The sequence below is a fragment of the Lagenorhynchus albirostris genome, chromosome 7 (genome assembly GCF_949774975.1).
Source record: "Lagenorhynchus albirostris chromosome 7, mLagAlb1.1, whole genome shotgun sequence".
Taxonomy (NCBI): domain Eukaryota; kingdom Metazoa; phylum Chordata; class Mammalia; order Artiodactyla; family Delphinidae; genus Lagenorhynchus; species Lagenorhynchus albirostris.
Genome location: NC_083101.1, coordinates 107,941,938 through 107,958,150, shown reverse-complemented (window position 1 = coordinate 107,958,150; position 16,213 = coordinate 107,941,938). Strand labels below are relative to the sequence as shown.

The following is a 16,213-nucleotide window of genomic DNA, read 5'->3' as shown; positions in this document are numbered from 1 at the left end:
CAGATGGCATCTGTTTTATTCTCCGCCACAGTGTTGTTTGACCCATGTGTGAGTGAATGGGCAGATAAATGAAGGTGTAAAATGTCAAAACATGGGGAAAAGTGAGCCATAGGTGATGATTCATATGGAAATTCACTTTCTGGAGTGACACGCTGGTAATACCTTGGAATAAATTGATTTTCTTTTCAAAAGAGGTGTCAACTTACATGTGAAATATGCCAACAAAGGGACCCTCTGGGTCTCCTCCTGCATCTTTTTTTCTAACACCTTTATTGGAGTATAATTGCTTTACATTGTTGTGTTAGTTGCTGCTATATAACAAAATGAATCAGCTATACATGTACATATATCCCCATATCCCCTCCCTCTTGTGTCTTCCTCCCACCCTCCCTATCCCACCCCTCTAGGTGGTCACAAAGCACTGAGCTGATCTCCCTGTGCTTTGCGGCTGCTTCCCACTAGCTATCTATTTTACATTTGGTAGTGTATATATGTTCATGCCACTCTCTCACTTCGTCCCAGCTTACCTTTACCCTTCCCCGTATCCTCAAGTCCATTCTCTATGTCTGCATCTTTATTCCTGTCCTGCCCCTAGGTTCTTCAGAACTTTTTTTTTTTCAGATTCCATATATATGTGTTAGCCAACGGTATTTGTTTTTCTCTTTCTGACTTACTTCACTCTGTATGACAGACTCTAGGTCCATCCACCTCACTACAAATAACTCAATTTCATTTCTTTTTATGACTGAGTAATATTCCATTATATATATATTGCCACATCTTTATCCATTCATCTGTCGATGGACACTTAACTTGCTTCCATGTCCTAGCTATTGTAAACAGAGCTGCAATGAACACTGGGGTACATGACTCTTTTTGAATTATGGTTTTCTCAGGGTATATGCCCAGAAGTGGGATTTCTGGGTCATATGGTAGGTCTATTTTTACTTTTTTTAGGAACCTCCATACTGTTCCCCATAATGGCTATATCAATTTACATTCCCACCAACAGGGTGAGAGGGTTCCCTTTTCTCCACACCCTCTCCAGCATTTATTGTTTGTGGATTTTTTTTTTTTTCCCAGTACGCGGGCCTCTCACCGTTGCGGCCTCTCCCCTTGCGGAGCACAGGCCCCAGACGCACAGGCTCAGCGGCCATGGCTCACGGGCCCAGCCGCTCCGCGGCATATGGGATCTTCCCAGACCGGGGCACGAACCCGCGTCCCCTGCATCGGCAGGCGGACTCTCAACCACTGTGCCACCAGGGAAGCCCTGTTTGTGGATTTTTTAATGATGCCCATTCTCACCAGTGTGAGGTGATACCTCATTGTAGTTTTGATTTGCATTTCTCTAATGATTAGTGATGTTGAGCATCCTTTCATGTGTTTGTTGGCAGTCTGTATATCTTCTTTGGAGAAATGTCTATTTAGGTCTTCTACCCAGTTTTGGATTGGGTTGTTTGTTTTTTTGATATTGAGCTGCATGAGCTGCTTGTATATTCTGCAGATTAATTCTTTGTCTGTTGCTTCATTGGCAAATATTTTCTCCCATTCTGAGGATTGTCTTTTCATCTTGTCTATGGTTTTCTTTGCTGTGCAAAAGCTTTTAAGCTTCATTAGGTCCCATTTGTTTATTTTTGTTTTTATTTCCATTTCTCTAGGAGGAGGGTCAAAAAGGATCTTGCTGTGATTTATGTCATAGAGTGTTCTGCCTATGTTTTCCTCTAAGAGTTTGATAGTCTCTGGCCTTACATTTAGGCCTTTAATCCATTTTGCGCTTATTTTTGTGTACGGTGTTAGGTAGTGATCTAATCTCATAGTTGTACATGTACCTGTCCAGTTTTCCCAGCACCACTTACTGAAGAGGCTGTTCTTTCTCCACTGTACATTCCTGCCTCCTTTATTAAAAGTAAGGTGACCATATGTGCGTGGGTTTATGTCTGGGCTTTCTATCCTGTTCCATTGATCTTTCTGTTTTTGTGCCAGTGCCATACTGTCTTGATTACTGTAGCTTTGTAGTATAGTCTGAAGTCAGGGAGCCTGATTCCTCCAGCTCCGTTTTTCGTTCTCAAGAGTGCTTTGGCTCTTCGGGGTCTTTTGTGTTTCCATACAAATTGTGAAATTTTTTGTTCTAGTTCTGTGAAAAATGCCATTGGTACTTAAATAAGGATTGCATTAAATCTGTAGATTGCTTTCAGTAGTATAGTCATTTTCACAATGTTGATTCTTCCAATCCAAGAACATGTTATATCTCTCCATCTGTTTGTATCATCTTTAATTTCTTTAATCAGTGTCTTATAGTTTTCAGCATACAGGTCTTTTGTCTCCTTAGGTAGGTTTATTCCTAGGCATTTTATTCTTTTTGTTGCAATGGTAAATGGGAGTGTTTCCTTAATTTCTCTTTCAGATTTTTCATAGGAATGCAAGAGATTTCTGTGCATTAATTTTGTATCCTGCTACTTTACCAATTTCATTGATTAGCTCTAGTATTTTTCTGGTGGCATCTTTAGGATTCTCTATGTATAGTATCATATCATCTGCACACAGTGCCAGTTTTACTTCTTCTTTTCCGATTTGGATTCCTTTTATTTCTTTTTCTTCTCTGATTGATGTGGCTAGAACTTCCAAAACTATGTTGAATAATTGTGGTGAGAGTGGGCAACTTTGTCTTGTTCCTGATTTTAGTGGAAATGGTTTCAGTTTTTCACCATTGAGAATGATGTTGGCTGTGGGTTTGTCATATATGGCCTCTATTATGTTGAGGTAAGTTCCTTCTATGCCTACTTTCCAGAGAGTTTTTATCATAAATGGGTGTTGAATTTTGTTGAAAGCTTTTTCTGCATTTACTGAAATGATCATATGGTTTTTCTCCTTCAATTTGTTAGTATGGTGTATCACGTTGATTGATTTGCATATATTGAAGAATCCTTGCATCCCTGGGATAAACCCCGCTTGATCATGGTGTATGATCCTTTTAATGTGCTGCTGGATTCTGTTTGCTAGTATTCTGTTGAGGATTTTTGCATCTATGTTCATCAGGGATATTGGCCTGTAGTTTTTTTTTTTTGGTAACACCTTTGTCTGGTTTTGGAATTAGGGTAATGGTGGCCTCATAGAATGAGTTTGGGAGTGTTCCTCACTCTGCTATATTTTGGAAGAGTTTGAGAAGGATAGGTGTTAGCTCTTCTCTAAATGTTAGATAGAATTCGCCTGTGAAGCCATCTGGTGCTGGGCTTTTGTTTGTTGGAAGGTTTTTATTCACAGTTTCAATTTCAGTGCTTGTGATTGGTCTGTGTATATTTTCTATTTCATCCTGGTTCAGTCTTAGAAGGTTGTGCTTTTCTATAAATTTGTCCATTTTGGATAACTTTATTATCATTACTCTGAATTCTTTTTCAGGTAGACTGCCTATTTCCTCTTCATTTGTTTGGTCTGGTGGGTTTTTACCTTGCTCCTTCATCTGCTGTGTGTTTCTCTGTCTTCTAATTTTCCCTACCTTACTGTGTTTGGGGTCTCCTTTTCGCAGGCTGCAGGTTCGTAGTTCCCGTTGTTTTTGGTGTCTGCCCCCAGTAGGTAAGGTTGGTTCAGTGGGTTGTGTAGGCTTCCTGGCAGAGGGGACTGGTGCCTGTGTTCTGGTGGATGAGGCTGGATCTTGTCTTTCTCTTGGGCAGCACTGTGTCCGGTGGTGTGTTTGGGGTGTCTGTGAACTTAGTATGATTTTAGGCAGCCTCTCTGCTAATGGGTGGGGTTGTGTTCCTGTCTTGCTAGTTGTTTGGCATAGGGTGTCCATCACTGTAGCTTGCTGGTTGTTGAGTGGAGCTGGGTCTTAGCGTTGAGACGGAGATCTCTGGGAGAGCTCTCGCTGATTGATAATACATGGGGCCAGGAGGTCTCTGGTGGACCAATGTCCTGAACTCGGCTCTCCCACCTCAGAGGCTCAGGCCTGACACCCAGCCGGATCATCAAGACCTTGTCAGCCACATGACTGGCATGCCTTCAGAGTTGGAGAAGCTGGCCTGCAGTGGCTGTCCTGCGCTGCACATTAGAATCACCTGCTTCTTCCTTGTTTTGCCCCAAAGGCAGTGTTCCACAGAGAAAAAGATTAGCCTTGAAAATAGTCACAGCTCTGTGATGGCTTTTTTTTTCCCCCTTTGTGCTTAGTCAGGTTTCACTTGCTCACTGGGGGCCACGTGCAGAGGCCTTGCACCCAGCTCTTCTGACCGGAGTTACTAGTGCGGAATGGCTGCTGCCAACACCTCAGCTCAGGCGGGCCATGTCAGTCCTCCTGCATCTTAAGTGTGATTTCTACTGATCAGAATGACCTCTACTGAGCAAAGAGATGTATGCCTTCAATTTATTCTAGTGCTGTGCTGAGTGTCCAGCTCTTTGTAAAGTGTAGATTTAAATCTCATGAGCTCTGCAATTATGTCAGAAATTTCTGGTTGCCCTCAAATACATACAGTCCTGGAAGATATAATACAGCTTTCAAAGGCACAGTCTCAAGCTACACCCTTCCTGGAAGAATATAACTCATAGAGTGTGTGTGCATTTTTTAACAACCTGGATCTATAATAACATGACCAAAGAGATTAAATCAGATATTTAACTTCCAAATGAACCCGATGACTGTTTTCAATGACAAGAGACCTATGCAAACATCATCTGTGCAGCCAGCCTTCTGCTGCCTGTGATCTGTACCTGAGCGTTGAGCCTGAAAAGTCTATTTTCCTCATCCTCTCCTGACTCCCATCACCAACTTCAACTCTCTTTCTCCTCCATCGTCTCTGCCCCTCCACGGACGGCAAGCACAGGCCCTGGGAAGTTTGGAACTCTAGCGCTAGTAACCTCAAAATAAAGCAGCAGTTCCTACGCCAACACGTTCACGATGTATTCACAACACACGACTCACTCCCTCTGTGACTCAGAATATCACCTTCTTTCCACCCGCTGTCACCTCTGTCCTTTGGGGTAGTCTCACTCTAAGCCAGCCCATTCCTCTGGACCACCTTGCTGAAGTCCCATTGTCCACCGTGCTGTTGGAACCCTGACTCTATTTTAAGCAACCATCTCTCCTCAGTGTGACTCCTTGGACATATGAGTATGAGAAAATGAAACCTGAATATCTGCTAATTAGACGCACCAGGCAGGAAGACTGTTGTCTTGGAAACCAATCCAAAGCCACGTGTGGAAGATCACCTCCTTCTCTCAAAGCACACTCTTCCTGTGGCTCCTTGACCCACATTCTCCAGGTTTCTTCCCTCCACCCCACCCCACTTGGCTCCGCGGGCCTTTCCTCCCCTTCCTGAGATCCTCAGAGACATGGCCTGTGCCCCTTCTATTCTCACACTGACACTTCTCACTTCTAGCCCTTACCTGTTTCCCATGGATTCAGTTCCTCCTCTGTGCTCAGGGCCTGCAAATCTCCATTTCCTGACTGAACCCCTCTCTAACCACGTTCTTACCTGACAGTACCTTCTGGATGGCACACGCACCTCAGACTTAATCTGACTTAAAAAGAACCTATGAATCCCTACCAGACTCAGCCAAACGAACAGCAAACACACACAACGGCCACTTCCTCCTGGTGAAAAGGCGGTATGCTGTTCGTGGTTGTTCACCTCCAAATCTAGGATTCTCTCATATCAAAGACCCAAGCCTGGGAATCCTACCTTTTTGCTATTTCTCAAATGTATCATTTTCTGTCCTCTCCTACTGCCATTGCACTGATCTCCACCACAATAACCTGTTTCGCAGTTTCTCCTAGTGCTGAAGTTACAGAGATGAGGAAGACGGACAAGATACATCTTTAATTGAACCTACATTCAAGTGGGGGAAAACATACAGTAAAAAATAATCACATAAATAAAGATAATTTAAGAGAACTGCAAGAATGAAACTGCAATAGGGTAATGGGAAGAGAAGGACAGTGCGAGGGGGGCTGTGTTAGTTGGGGATGATCTGCAAAGGCCTCTCTGCAGATCTGACAGTTACCATCTCAGGCCACTTTCTTACTGGCTTACTGTGCTCTACTTTCCTTCCTTCAGTTCTTGGCACCTGAAAGCGATTGACAAGCTCCATCCTGACTCAGCAGCTTTGAACTCCTTGTTAACTTCTGTCTGGAACATTCCTTCCTTTGTGTAACTACTGGTTAATTCTTCAGGTCTCAGCTTAAAAACGACATTCTCAGGGAAACCTTCTACAAATGCCCAGAACCGTACAGCCCCTTCCTGCCTTCCTACCTCTGCTTTGCTCCTAGAACCCTTGTCTCAGGTCACTCATCACAATTGTAACGATGTTTATCTGTGGGTAGTTCTTATAAGGTGACTGCTGGATAGCATCATTTAAATGTCCCCCCTTCAGCCAATGACTCTGTTCCACAATCCCTAAGGGCTATTTTCCAAAAACTTTGGTTAGGAGGATTCAAAAATGAGTATGTTCTTGAGGATTTCAAGGTGAAAGATCTATATTGATATTTTAGCAAACTATGTGTTGATAGCAAACAACAAACAATTCATCTTATTATTGACCTGGCCCCACTGTATCAACATTATCTATTTACATATCTTTCTCCTTTTAGGCTAATATATCTTGTGAGCTAAGACAAGGGCCAGATCTTATTTGCCTTTGTATTTCTAGGACCCAATACAGTGCTCGTTATACTATGGGCTCTCAGATAATGTTCAACTGATTGAACCATGTGAAGTGACTTGCCATCATCGGCCATTTATTATTACAGAAATAATTATAATAACTAACATGCCAAGAATATTCTTAGTAGTGTCCATAAAACTACTGAGTATTCTTAGTAGTAACACTTTTAATCCCCAGAATAGTTGAGGAAACTATTCCCATTTCAAAGATGAGGAGACTGGGACATGTAAAATAACTTGTCACATAGCTACTGCTATAGACTGAATGTGTCCCTTCAAAGTCCCAGTGTTGAACTAAAGCCCCCAAAGTGATGGTATTAGGAGGCTGGAGCTTTGAGCGGTGATTAGGTCATGAGGGTGGAGCCCTCATGAATGAGATCAGGACCCTTATAAAAAGGACCTCAGAGGGCTTCCCTGGTGGCGCAGTGGTTGAGAGTCCGCCTGCCTATGCAGGGACACGGGTTCGTGCCCCGGTCCGGGAAGATCCCACATGCTGCGGAGCGGCTGGGCCCGTGAGCCATGGCCGCTGAGCCTGCGTGTCCGGAGCCTGTGCTCCGCAACGGGAGAGGCCACAACAGTGAGAGGCCCGCGTACCGAGGAAAAAAAAAAAAGGACCTCAGAGAGCTCCCTTGCCCCTTCCACCATGAAAGAACACAGCTAGTAGATCACCAGCTATGAAGCAGGAAGCAGGCCGTCACCAGACACTGAATCTGCCAGTACCTTGATCTTGAACTTCCCAGCCTCCAGAACTGTGAGAAATAAGTTTCTGTTGTCTATAAACCAGCCCATCTATGGTATTCTGTTATAGCAGCCTGAACAGACTAAGGCAGCTACCAAGCTACAAAGCTAGGATCGAAAGACAGCTAATCTGGCTAAAGAGCCATAAACTCAACTACTATTGTATCAATATATCACCTGGTTATTAGGCTGCTTCTACTGAAGCTACCACCGTAAGTTAACAACTGTGAACACACTAAGTAGAAATAACTCTCTGTATCTTAATATTCCAGCCTCTTCAACTTTTATCTGAGAGTTAAGAGTGAAGTCAGCACATAAAATACATGCTGTAAGGTCCTATATGTTTGTTGGTTCTAATCCGAAAATCTAGCAATCAGCTCCTAAAAGACAATGTAGAAAAGGAGTTATGAGCACAGTAATTACCGCATAAAAACAAAATAGTTGCTCTGCAGAAGCAAAACTAGATCAGGGAAACATTGTATCCTCAGAAATACAATGAAAGTCTCCCCAGCAACATTCTCACATTAACTATAATGAAGTGTTTTTATGAGCTGGGAGACCATTGACTACTTGCCATGTGATAATCTGGGACCAGATTAGCTTGATAAATTACCACTTGAATGTGCAGAGCTGGTTTACTGCAAGGCTTTATCTTTTTCATTCTAAAAAATAAGTTTTAGGGACTTCCCTGGTGGCGCAGTGGTTAAGAATCTGCCTGCCATTGCAGGGGACACGGGTTCCAGCCCTGGTCCGGGAAGATCCCACATGCCACGGAGCAACTAAGCCCGTGCGCCACCACTACTGAGCCTGCACTCTAGAGCCCACGAGCCACAACTACTGAAGCCCGCACGCCTAGAGCCCGTGCTCCGCAACAAGAGAAGCCACCGTAATGAGAAGTCCGTGCACCGCAACGAAGAGCAGCCCCCCACTTGCCGCAACTAGAGAAAGCCCGCGAGCAGCAACGAAGACCCAATGCAGCCAAAAATAAATAATTTTTTTAAAAATTAAGTTTTATAATGTAGGGAAAGGAATATAAGCATCATAGGTTCTGTAGACTTCTTTCCAGAAGAAAGTTTTTTTTTCCAGAAAAATCTGCATTTATTCTACTTTGCAATGTTATTAGAAAACAGAGAAAGTCTGCTTCTGGTGTCCTGAATATGTGTATATTGGATTTTATCATGATTAATTATCCTGGTTATAAAGATTGGAATCCATTGCCCGTTGCCCAATTTAATTACCGCTGATATTTACAATTTACTCTCCTTTAAAACTGCAGGGTATTTTTTTTGAGAAGAATGAGAGCTAATTAGAAAAGAACAGAGTAGTGAATACAAATACTTCATTTTCCTTCCCATCCCGTCTTTTCTGTGTAATGTCATGTAGATCTTTGTGTGCCCACACAATCATGGCATCCAAATATAAATATAGCAGTTAGATTTATATGTTCTGACAGCTGTAATCACTTCTATAGTTGGTGTCTTTATGAAGAATAAAAACTTAGTATCAGTGCTTTGTGACCACCTAGAGGGGTGGGATAGGGAGGGTGGGAGGGAGACGCAAGAGGGAGGAGATATGGGGATATATGTATACATATAGATGATTCACTTCGTTATACACCAGAAACTAACACACCATTCATTGTAAAGCAATTATACACCAATAAAGATGTTAAAAAAAAACAATGTGAAAGCTATTGTTATGTTTTCTAAGAATCAATGTTTTTATTATACTGTACAGTAGATACATGGCAATATTTAAATTCTTTTTCATTAATTTGGTGATTCTCAGGGGAATATATGATTCTACATAAAAGTAATTCAGTTGAGTTTTTACATTCTTTTTGAGAGAGATGAAAAAATGGCATATTCTTGCTTTTCAAGTTAACTATGGAGTAAAGTTTAAAAGCTCACACTGTCTTTAAATTATCTGCATGACATTTACTCAATAGGCCCATATCATGTACTGATTTAGGCTCTGAGGATAAAAATATGTAAGAGATAGTTTGTCCTCTCAAAAAGCTACTCCTGGTGGGTTTCACAAACAAATTGAATGGGGAAAAATATTGCTGTATACCCAGATCTTCCCAGAGTTTTCTAAAGCAATTCTTTCTAGAATCATAGTTTACAAATTAAAATGATATTTTGTCCCTCCTATGATTTTCTCTATTCTTACCCATCCCTACACTTAATAAAAAATATAATTCCCTCAGTGCCAGGATCTTAACTATGTATCAGTGTAAATCAAATATATACTCAAAAATAGTTCAGTGACTAATACTATCCTCTCTTTGACCCCTGATTAAAATCTAATTCTCCCAAGGAGGATTGCTTTTCACATCTAAAAAAAAAATCACAAAATGTTAGGAATCTCAACGAGTTTGGGGGGAAGTTTTGGGGTGAGTGTGTCTAGCTTTTAACTGAGCTGTCTAACCTATTCTGCGTGTGGGGGAGAGATGGACCTAGAAGAGGAAAGGAGAGAAGGGACTTTGAATATGCAGGTCCATTTCCAACTGGAGGAGGAGGGCCAACCACAAATACATCTTCTTTCCCCCTTTCTTTTACTCTTAGAAGAACCATCTCTGGTCTGCTTCCCTATGCATCTGTAGTTTACTCCTTGAAGTCTGAGCCTTGGGTGTCCTTTCTGATGATTCCATGTGACCGTCATAAATATCTCAAACTTAACATGTTCAACCATAGAACTCTTACCTCCCCCAGCCTTCCCCATGAGTAACTATTACCACTACTTGCCCAGTTACTTAGCCTAAGGCTACCCTTGACTCCCACCTTTCCCTTACTCCTCAAAGTCCAGTTCATAAGCAAACCCTGTCTATTTCATCTCTATTTGAGATTTTCTCAAAAAAAAAAAATCTACCTCTTTCTAAATCCATCTGCTACTCTCCATCTCTGCAACTACCAATCTACCAGACCATCCTCTGCTCTGAGCTATAGTTTTCTTGGTAGTATCTCTGTTTCCATTTTTACCTCTTCCTATTAAGATTCTTCCAAACTCCATCCAAAATAAACTTAATCCTTACCAACTTCTATAAAACCCTCCACGACATGGCTCTATGATCACTGCCATTTTTTCTCACTCACTCTCCTCCAAATACACAATGTTAGGAAGTGCTCCTAAGTTTTGCAACTTTGAAAAAATGCTGGCCACGGGATGCATTGTCACCCTCTTCTGGCCACCTAATGCAGGCACTGCGGAAATGCCAGATTGCTCCAAGTTCCAAGAAATGAATCACAGGAGTCTTCTGGCTGTGGGCTATTACATGCCTGATCTATGACACCGCAGAAGCCAGTGCAACAGGAAATATCAGCGAGGAATCTCAGGTCTGTAGTTCACAAGGCGTTGGCTCAAGTACATTCTCTGAGATTTTCTACTTTGGGTCTTACTTGACCAATTTCCAAGCTCCTTCTTATCTACAAGAGATGCATTGGCAGAGAGCCTGGACAGAACACTAAGCGATTATCATAAATTAGTGATTTATTGTTTCTTCCTCCTGTGTCTGATAATCCCCTATTGTTTTCCTGAATTTAATTTTGTTTTCCTCCTTCCTGGATTTTTGTCAGTATGAGAATGGTGGATGTTTCTGTGGCAAGATTTTCAGGCATTTGAGCGTTCTTTTGAGAGGTTGAGAAGAGCAGATCTTAAGGTGCGTGGTTTCAGACTCCTATTCCTAAATGCAAGTGTGAGCCCTCGCCCCTTGCCTTTCCAAATCGCAGAATCAAGATTGCGTTTTTCAAGAGAATTCTACTCTTTTGAATGATCTCATCCAATAGGATAATTCTTGTTTATTCTGGGACTTCAGCATCTGTCATCCTGAATTCTAATGTACATAACGTCTGTACATAACCCATTCCTTAACTATCACAAAGCCTAAGATGATATAATCACCAACTCTTAAGATATCTGTTTGCTAATCAATTCTTTAAATCTGTTATCATATTTCCAGTGTCTCTATGATCTGAGAGATGGAGAGGTTTTGTATATATCTATGTGTGTATTTGAGCTAATGATTGAAAATTTATTCCTTCCCTGAGATCACGGTGAAATTAATGCCTTTAAAAAAAACTTCTTGAGAAAAACTACGAAGTCATCTCAGACCTTTCTTTCCTTAAAAACAACAACAACAACAAAAAACTCCTGTCTCTGTTCTGTTTTTTTAATTTATTGCTTTCTTCATTTCTGTTTCCTCCACGCAAACCTTTATGCTCTCCCAATTCTGCTTTCATCTCTGTATCCAGATGCCTTTTTGCTCTGCCTCACAGAAACTGTAATTTCCTTAAATGAATCACTAAAGTGCCCCACTATCTGGATAACAACTTACGGAATGAATGAGCTTTCATTTCTGTTTAGCTCGTGGAGAAAAAAATCGATGAGTAAACTGGCAATTTCATTTACAAATTGACTATGGAACTTCAACTATTACTCAGAGCCCTTGAGACATTTATCCGTATATAGAAAAGCATTTAATCTTATAAACAGATTTACAATTTTCATTTGGATGATATCTTATAAAACACTAGTTGATATAGATCATTTTGAAAATACAATTATGTGTTAATAAAAGTAAACCTTATTTTGAAAGACAACAATTAAATCTTAGCAAGGCACAGTGAGCATTGTTAAATATCAAGTTCTTCTGATAGTAAGTAACATTTTTAGTGATAAAATATCCTGCCATCAACTTTTATTTATTTAGACATTTTTAATTGAATAAATTGAGCCAGAGGATGCAATTCATAGTAAGGGGTAAGGAAGCCATGACAGCAGATTTATAATTTACTTGGCATGGCAGGGAGATAGCATCAAATGCACCAGGAAAGTGAATATGATTTTATTACATTAACGTACATCATTGTAATGAAAAGAATAGTGAAGCTTGTTGGAGGTCAGACAGGATTACTTAATTTAGACAGTAGAAATTTCTCTCTTAGAAATTTTTTCATTTAGAAAAAGAAAATAATTTTCTATTGCTATGTTGCTAAATGCATAAAAAGGTATTCCTATGTTTTATTTCAGCACATCTTTAAAACACACAAAGCATATTTTATAATAAAGTGTTAACTGTCTCATGTAATTTATTGAATATTGTACTGACTGTGGAAAACAGAATGGTTGTCTGGGTACAGAAGGGTTGTGAGTGTATCATTGTTTACCCTCCTGATCACGTGGCTGACGGGAGCTGTAGCTGCCACTGCCCAGCATCATGAGAGCAGATACCACACGTCACTGGCCCAGCAAAAGATCAAAATTCAAAACTCTAAGTGTGGTTTCTACTGAATGCCTATCACTTTCACACCATATAAAAGTCAAAAAAATCGTTAAGTCGAACCATGGTAAATCAGAGACCAACTGTAAATACTACTGAAAAAGATCTGGCCAAAATGGATAATGATATATATACATATTAGTGCAAATATGCGTGTGTGCCCATTTAGCGCACTTACCTTTGGTAAGGAAGCTCGTGATCCTGAACTCTGTGTAGTCATAGTCAGCACGGTGGTTATTCCCAAGGCTACCCTGGCTGGAGCAGCATCCATATTGATCCAGAATGAAACCCAGGAGAGAATGACAATCAGGAGACTGGGAATGTACATCTGGATCAGATAGTAGCCCATTTGTCGTTCAAGATGGAATCGCACTTCTATACATGTAAACTTTCCTAATTGGTTGTGAAATAAATGCAGTAATTGGTAAAAATAGGTCTTTGTTATTGCAGCAAATGTCACAATTTTGTTTTCATCATAATTTTGCCCTACACCTTTCTGTATAATTATACAATTATAGTGAAATTATATAACTATTATTTCTGTATAATTATAAAGTTATAATGAAATGGGATCCCAAATCATATATGCAAATTGTTTTCTGAAAAATAGTTTTCTCATTTTTCTGTTAGCACCTAGAAGCAATGTAATAGAACAGTGTACTATTTCAGGAAATAATATATAATCTTATTACTTCACATTTGATTAGCACTTCATACTTGCAAAGTACTAAAATGTCTATTATTTCACTTGATTCGTGTCTGCTTTTATGCCTTCTTTTAAACACTGTACCCTGAGGTTCTAGCAAGGGTAATTAGGCAAACAATTAAATAAAAGTCATTTAGACTGAAAAGAAAGCAGTAAAACTATCTTTATAAGTTGAAGCCATTACCTTGTATTTAGAAAATCCTAAAGAATTCACTAAAAATCTACTTGAGCTGAAGAGTTCAGCAAGGTTACAGGATACACTATCAGTATACAAAAAGCAATTGTGTTTCTGTACACTAGCAATGGAAAATCCAAAAATTAAATTGAGAAAACAATTCCATTTATAAGAACCAAATAAAATAAAATATTTAGAAATAAATTTAACAAAAAAGTATAAAACTTCTACACTAAAAATTACAAAACACAGTTGAATAAAATTAAAGAAGATCAAAATAAATAGAAAGTCATTTTGTAGTCATTAATCAGAAGAGTTAATATGGTTAAGATTGCAATACTTCCCATATTGATCTACAAATTTATTGCAATTTCTATCAAAATCCCAACTGGCTTTTATGCAGAAACTGACAGGCTGATCTTAAAATTAGTATGAAAATGCAAGGGACATACAATAGCCAAAATAGCCTTGAGGGAAAAAAAGAACAAATTTGGTGAACTCACACTTCCCAATTTTAAGACTTGCTACAAATCTACGATAATCACAAAATATGGTACTGTCGTAAGTAAAGATATACAGATTAATGGAATAGAATTGAAAGTCAAGAACTGATCATTTATGGTCAATTGACTTTAGACAAAGGACTGAGACTATTCAACAGGGAAAGCATGGTCTCCTTAACAAATGGTACAGGGAGAACTTCGCTTTTTGGAACTTTCTAGAATTTTTTTTCCCAATATGTTCAATCCCCAGTTGGTTGAATCTTTGAATGTGAGCCCATGGATATGGAGGGCTGACTATATAGTGAAAGGCCAGGTCACAATTCTGGAAATGTTGAGCCCAAGAAAAATCATAGTTACTATATGGAAATAATAAGAGCAGCCACAGATGCTAGTGGGAGGCCACGCGCTCACCACTTTGGAGTGATGCATCATCTGTGGGCAGTTTAAGGGAACTTGTAGATTAGGCAATTAGAAGAGATATTACGGAAATAGCCAGTTCCAGTTGTGAGAGAAGTGAACAAATAACATGAACGTACAAATCTTGCAGTCTTTGATGTTGATGACTGTATCTGATATTTATTCTCAAAGGTAAAAGGCTACTGTGTCAATGTGAGTAGTAGGTGCTTAGTAACAATATCTTGAAATGCATGACATTGTGGCTAAACTAAAAATTTAGGCAAGTGGAGCCTTAAAAAAAAAGCGACCTCTTTCATTTTTTAAGCAAACACAATGTTTACAGCTACAGGACAGTTAAAAAGTACATTTTATCTCTCACATAGAAATTAAAGGAACTTTTTTGGAAACATCATTACTATGTAACTATAGGCATTTCACAACAAAAGAAATTAGTTAAATATAATTGAACACCAAGCATTTCTTTTTTTTCCATACAAACCAATTATATAACAAGATGTGATGAGTCAAAGCTTCCGTAAGTTTCAAAGATATCCATTCTCTGCTCTATGACTATAAAAAAAATTCAGCTATAAATTGTTAGAATAATTAACCTAGCGCTATAATTAAGAAACATCTGAATATCATAAAACCACAAGTCATAAGTGTAATGAAGAACACTCAACTCCTACCTGTGTTGTAATGTTTAGTGCAGTATCGTAAATCTTTCTCTTCTTTCAACAGAAACTGGGGCAAAGTGAGTCCTTCTGCCACTTGTACAGGTGCCTCATCTTGCCATTCAAAAATGAGATCATTCATTGTGTACCCAACTAGGCAAAACATAATAAAAATATTTATAGCGAAAAGGGCATTCAAAGGAGTGAAATTTAAAATAATCACTTGTAGTGTTCCCATAGGATGGGAAGACCAAACAGTGTCACCTTAACTCTATTGATTGAGCTATGCATGGCACAATTCCAGTCTACTGAAGTCTTTTCATACAGAATATTTATCAAATAATGTAAGAGAATGTAGTAGGCTAATAATAAGTATGGCATGGCATGTAGGAACCTTAAAGAATAGGCATATACATTCTTTCCTTGGGATGGGCAGCTACTGCATTAACTCAGCAATTCATTTTGGTTCCACTGCATTAGATCTCTCCTCACCTTTTCTCAAATTATTCAGGACCCCTTCAACAAAAACTGAAATTGTCACGGGTTAGGAAATGACCTAAACTATAACATCCATGGAGGGAACGAACCAGAGCTGATACCTTTCTTGGTTTAATCATTAACTATTTCAGTTTATGGCATCTGCTTCTACGTCCCGGGTCCCAAAATGGACAAAAGGATATTTTAGATAGAAATGTCTGCTGTTCAGGGAAAATCGGTATACAAAGAAAATCCACGTTTGTGGAGGGATAAACTCTTGCACATAGCATGAGTGAATTCTGACTAGAATTCACGAATATATTTTGTAATAAGCCAGCGTCTTTTAGCAAATTAAAATGTCATCTGTCTATAGGAATGGTATCTAAGGAAAGCAGAATTTGATCTTTTTCTTCCCTCTGAGTGAGAAGCTGTTGAAAGGTGCACTTGAAGGCCGTTGCAGAGAAGGAGTCAAAGGGAACTTCACCTGCGGGGAAGATTGCAGGTGGTCAGAGTTCACAGCTGCCCCGGAGGTAGGAAGAAAGGAAGCACAGTCTGGCCTTTGAACTAAGGCAAGGGGCCAGGTAAAGGAAGCAGAAGCTCTAGGTGCATGAAGCAAGCG

At 39.7% G+C, this 16,213-nt stretch overlaps 1 protein-coding gene across 3 annotated transcripts in view; it reads right to left on the bottom strand.

Annotated features, from left to right (window-relative positions):
- GLRA3 (glycine receptor alpha 3) overlaps positions 1-16,213 on the bottom strand; it is a 156,544-nt gene that overhangs the window by 19,225 nt on the left and 121,106 nt on the right. For all 3 annotated transcript variants that reach the window (XM_060153621.1, XM_060153622.1, XM_060153625.1), the window contains 2 exons: positions 15,133-15,270; positions 12,842-13,056 (listed from right to left, as the gene is read on the bottom strand). In XM_060153621.1, the coding sequence (XP_060009604.1) occupies positions 12,842-13,056; positions 15,133-15,270 (353 nt within the window). The remainder of the gene's footprint in view (positions 1-12,841; positions 13,057-15,132; positions 15,271-16,213) is intronic.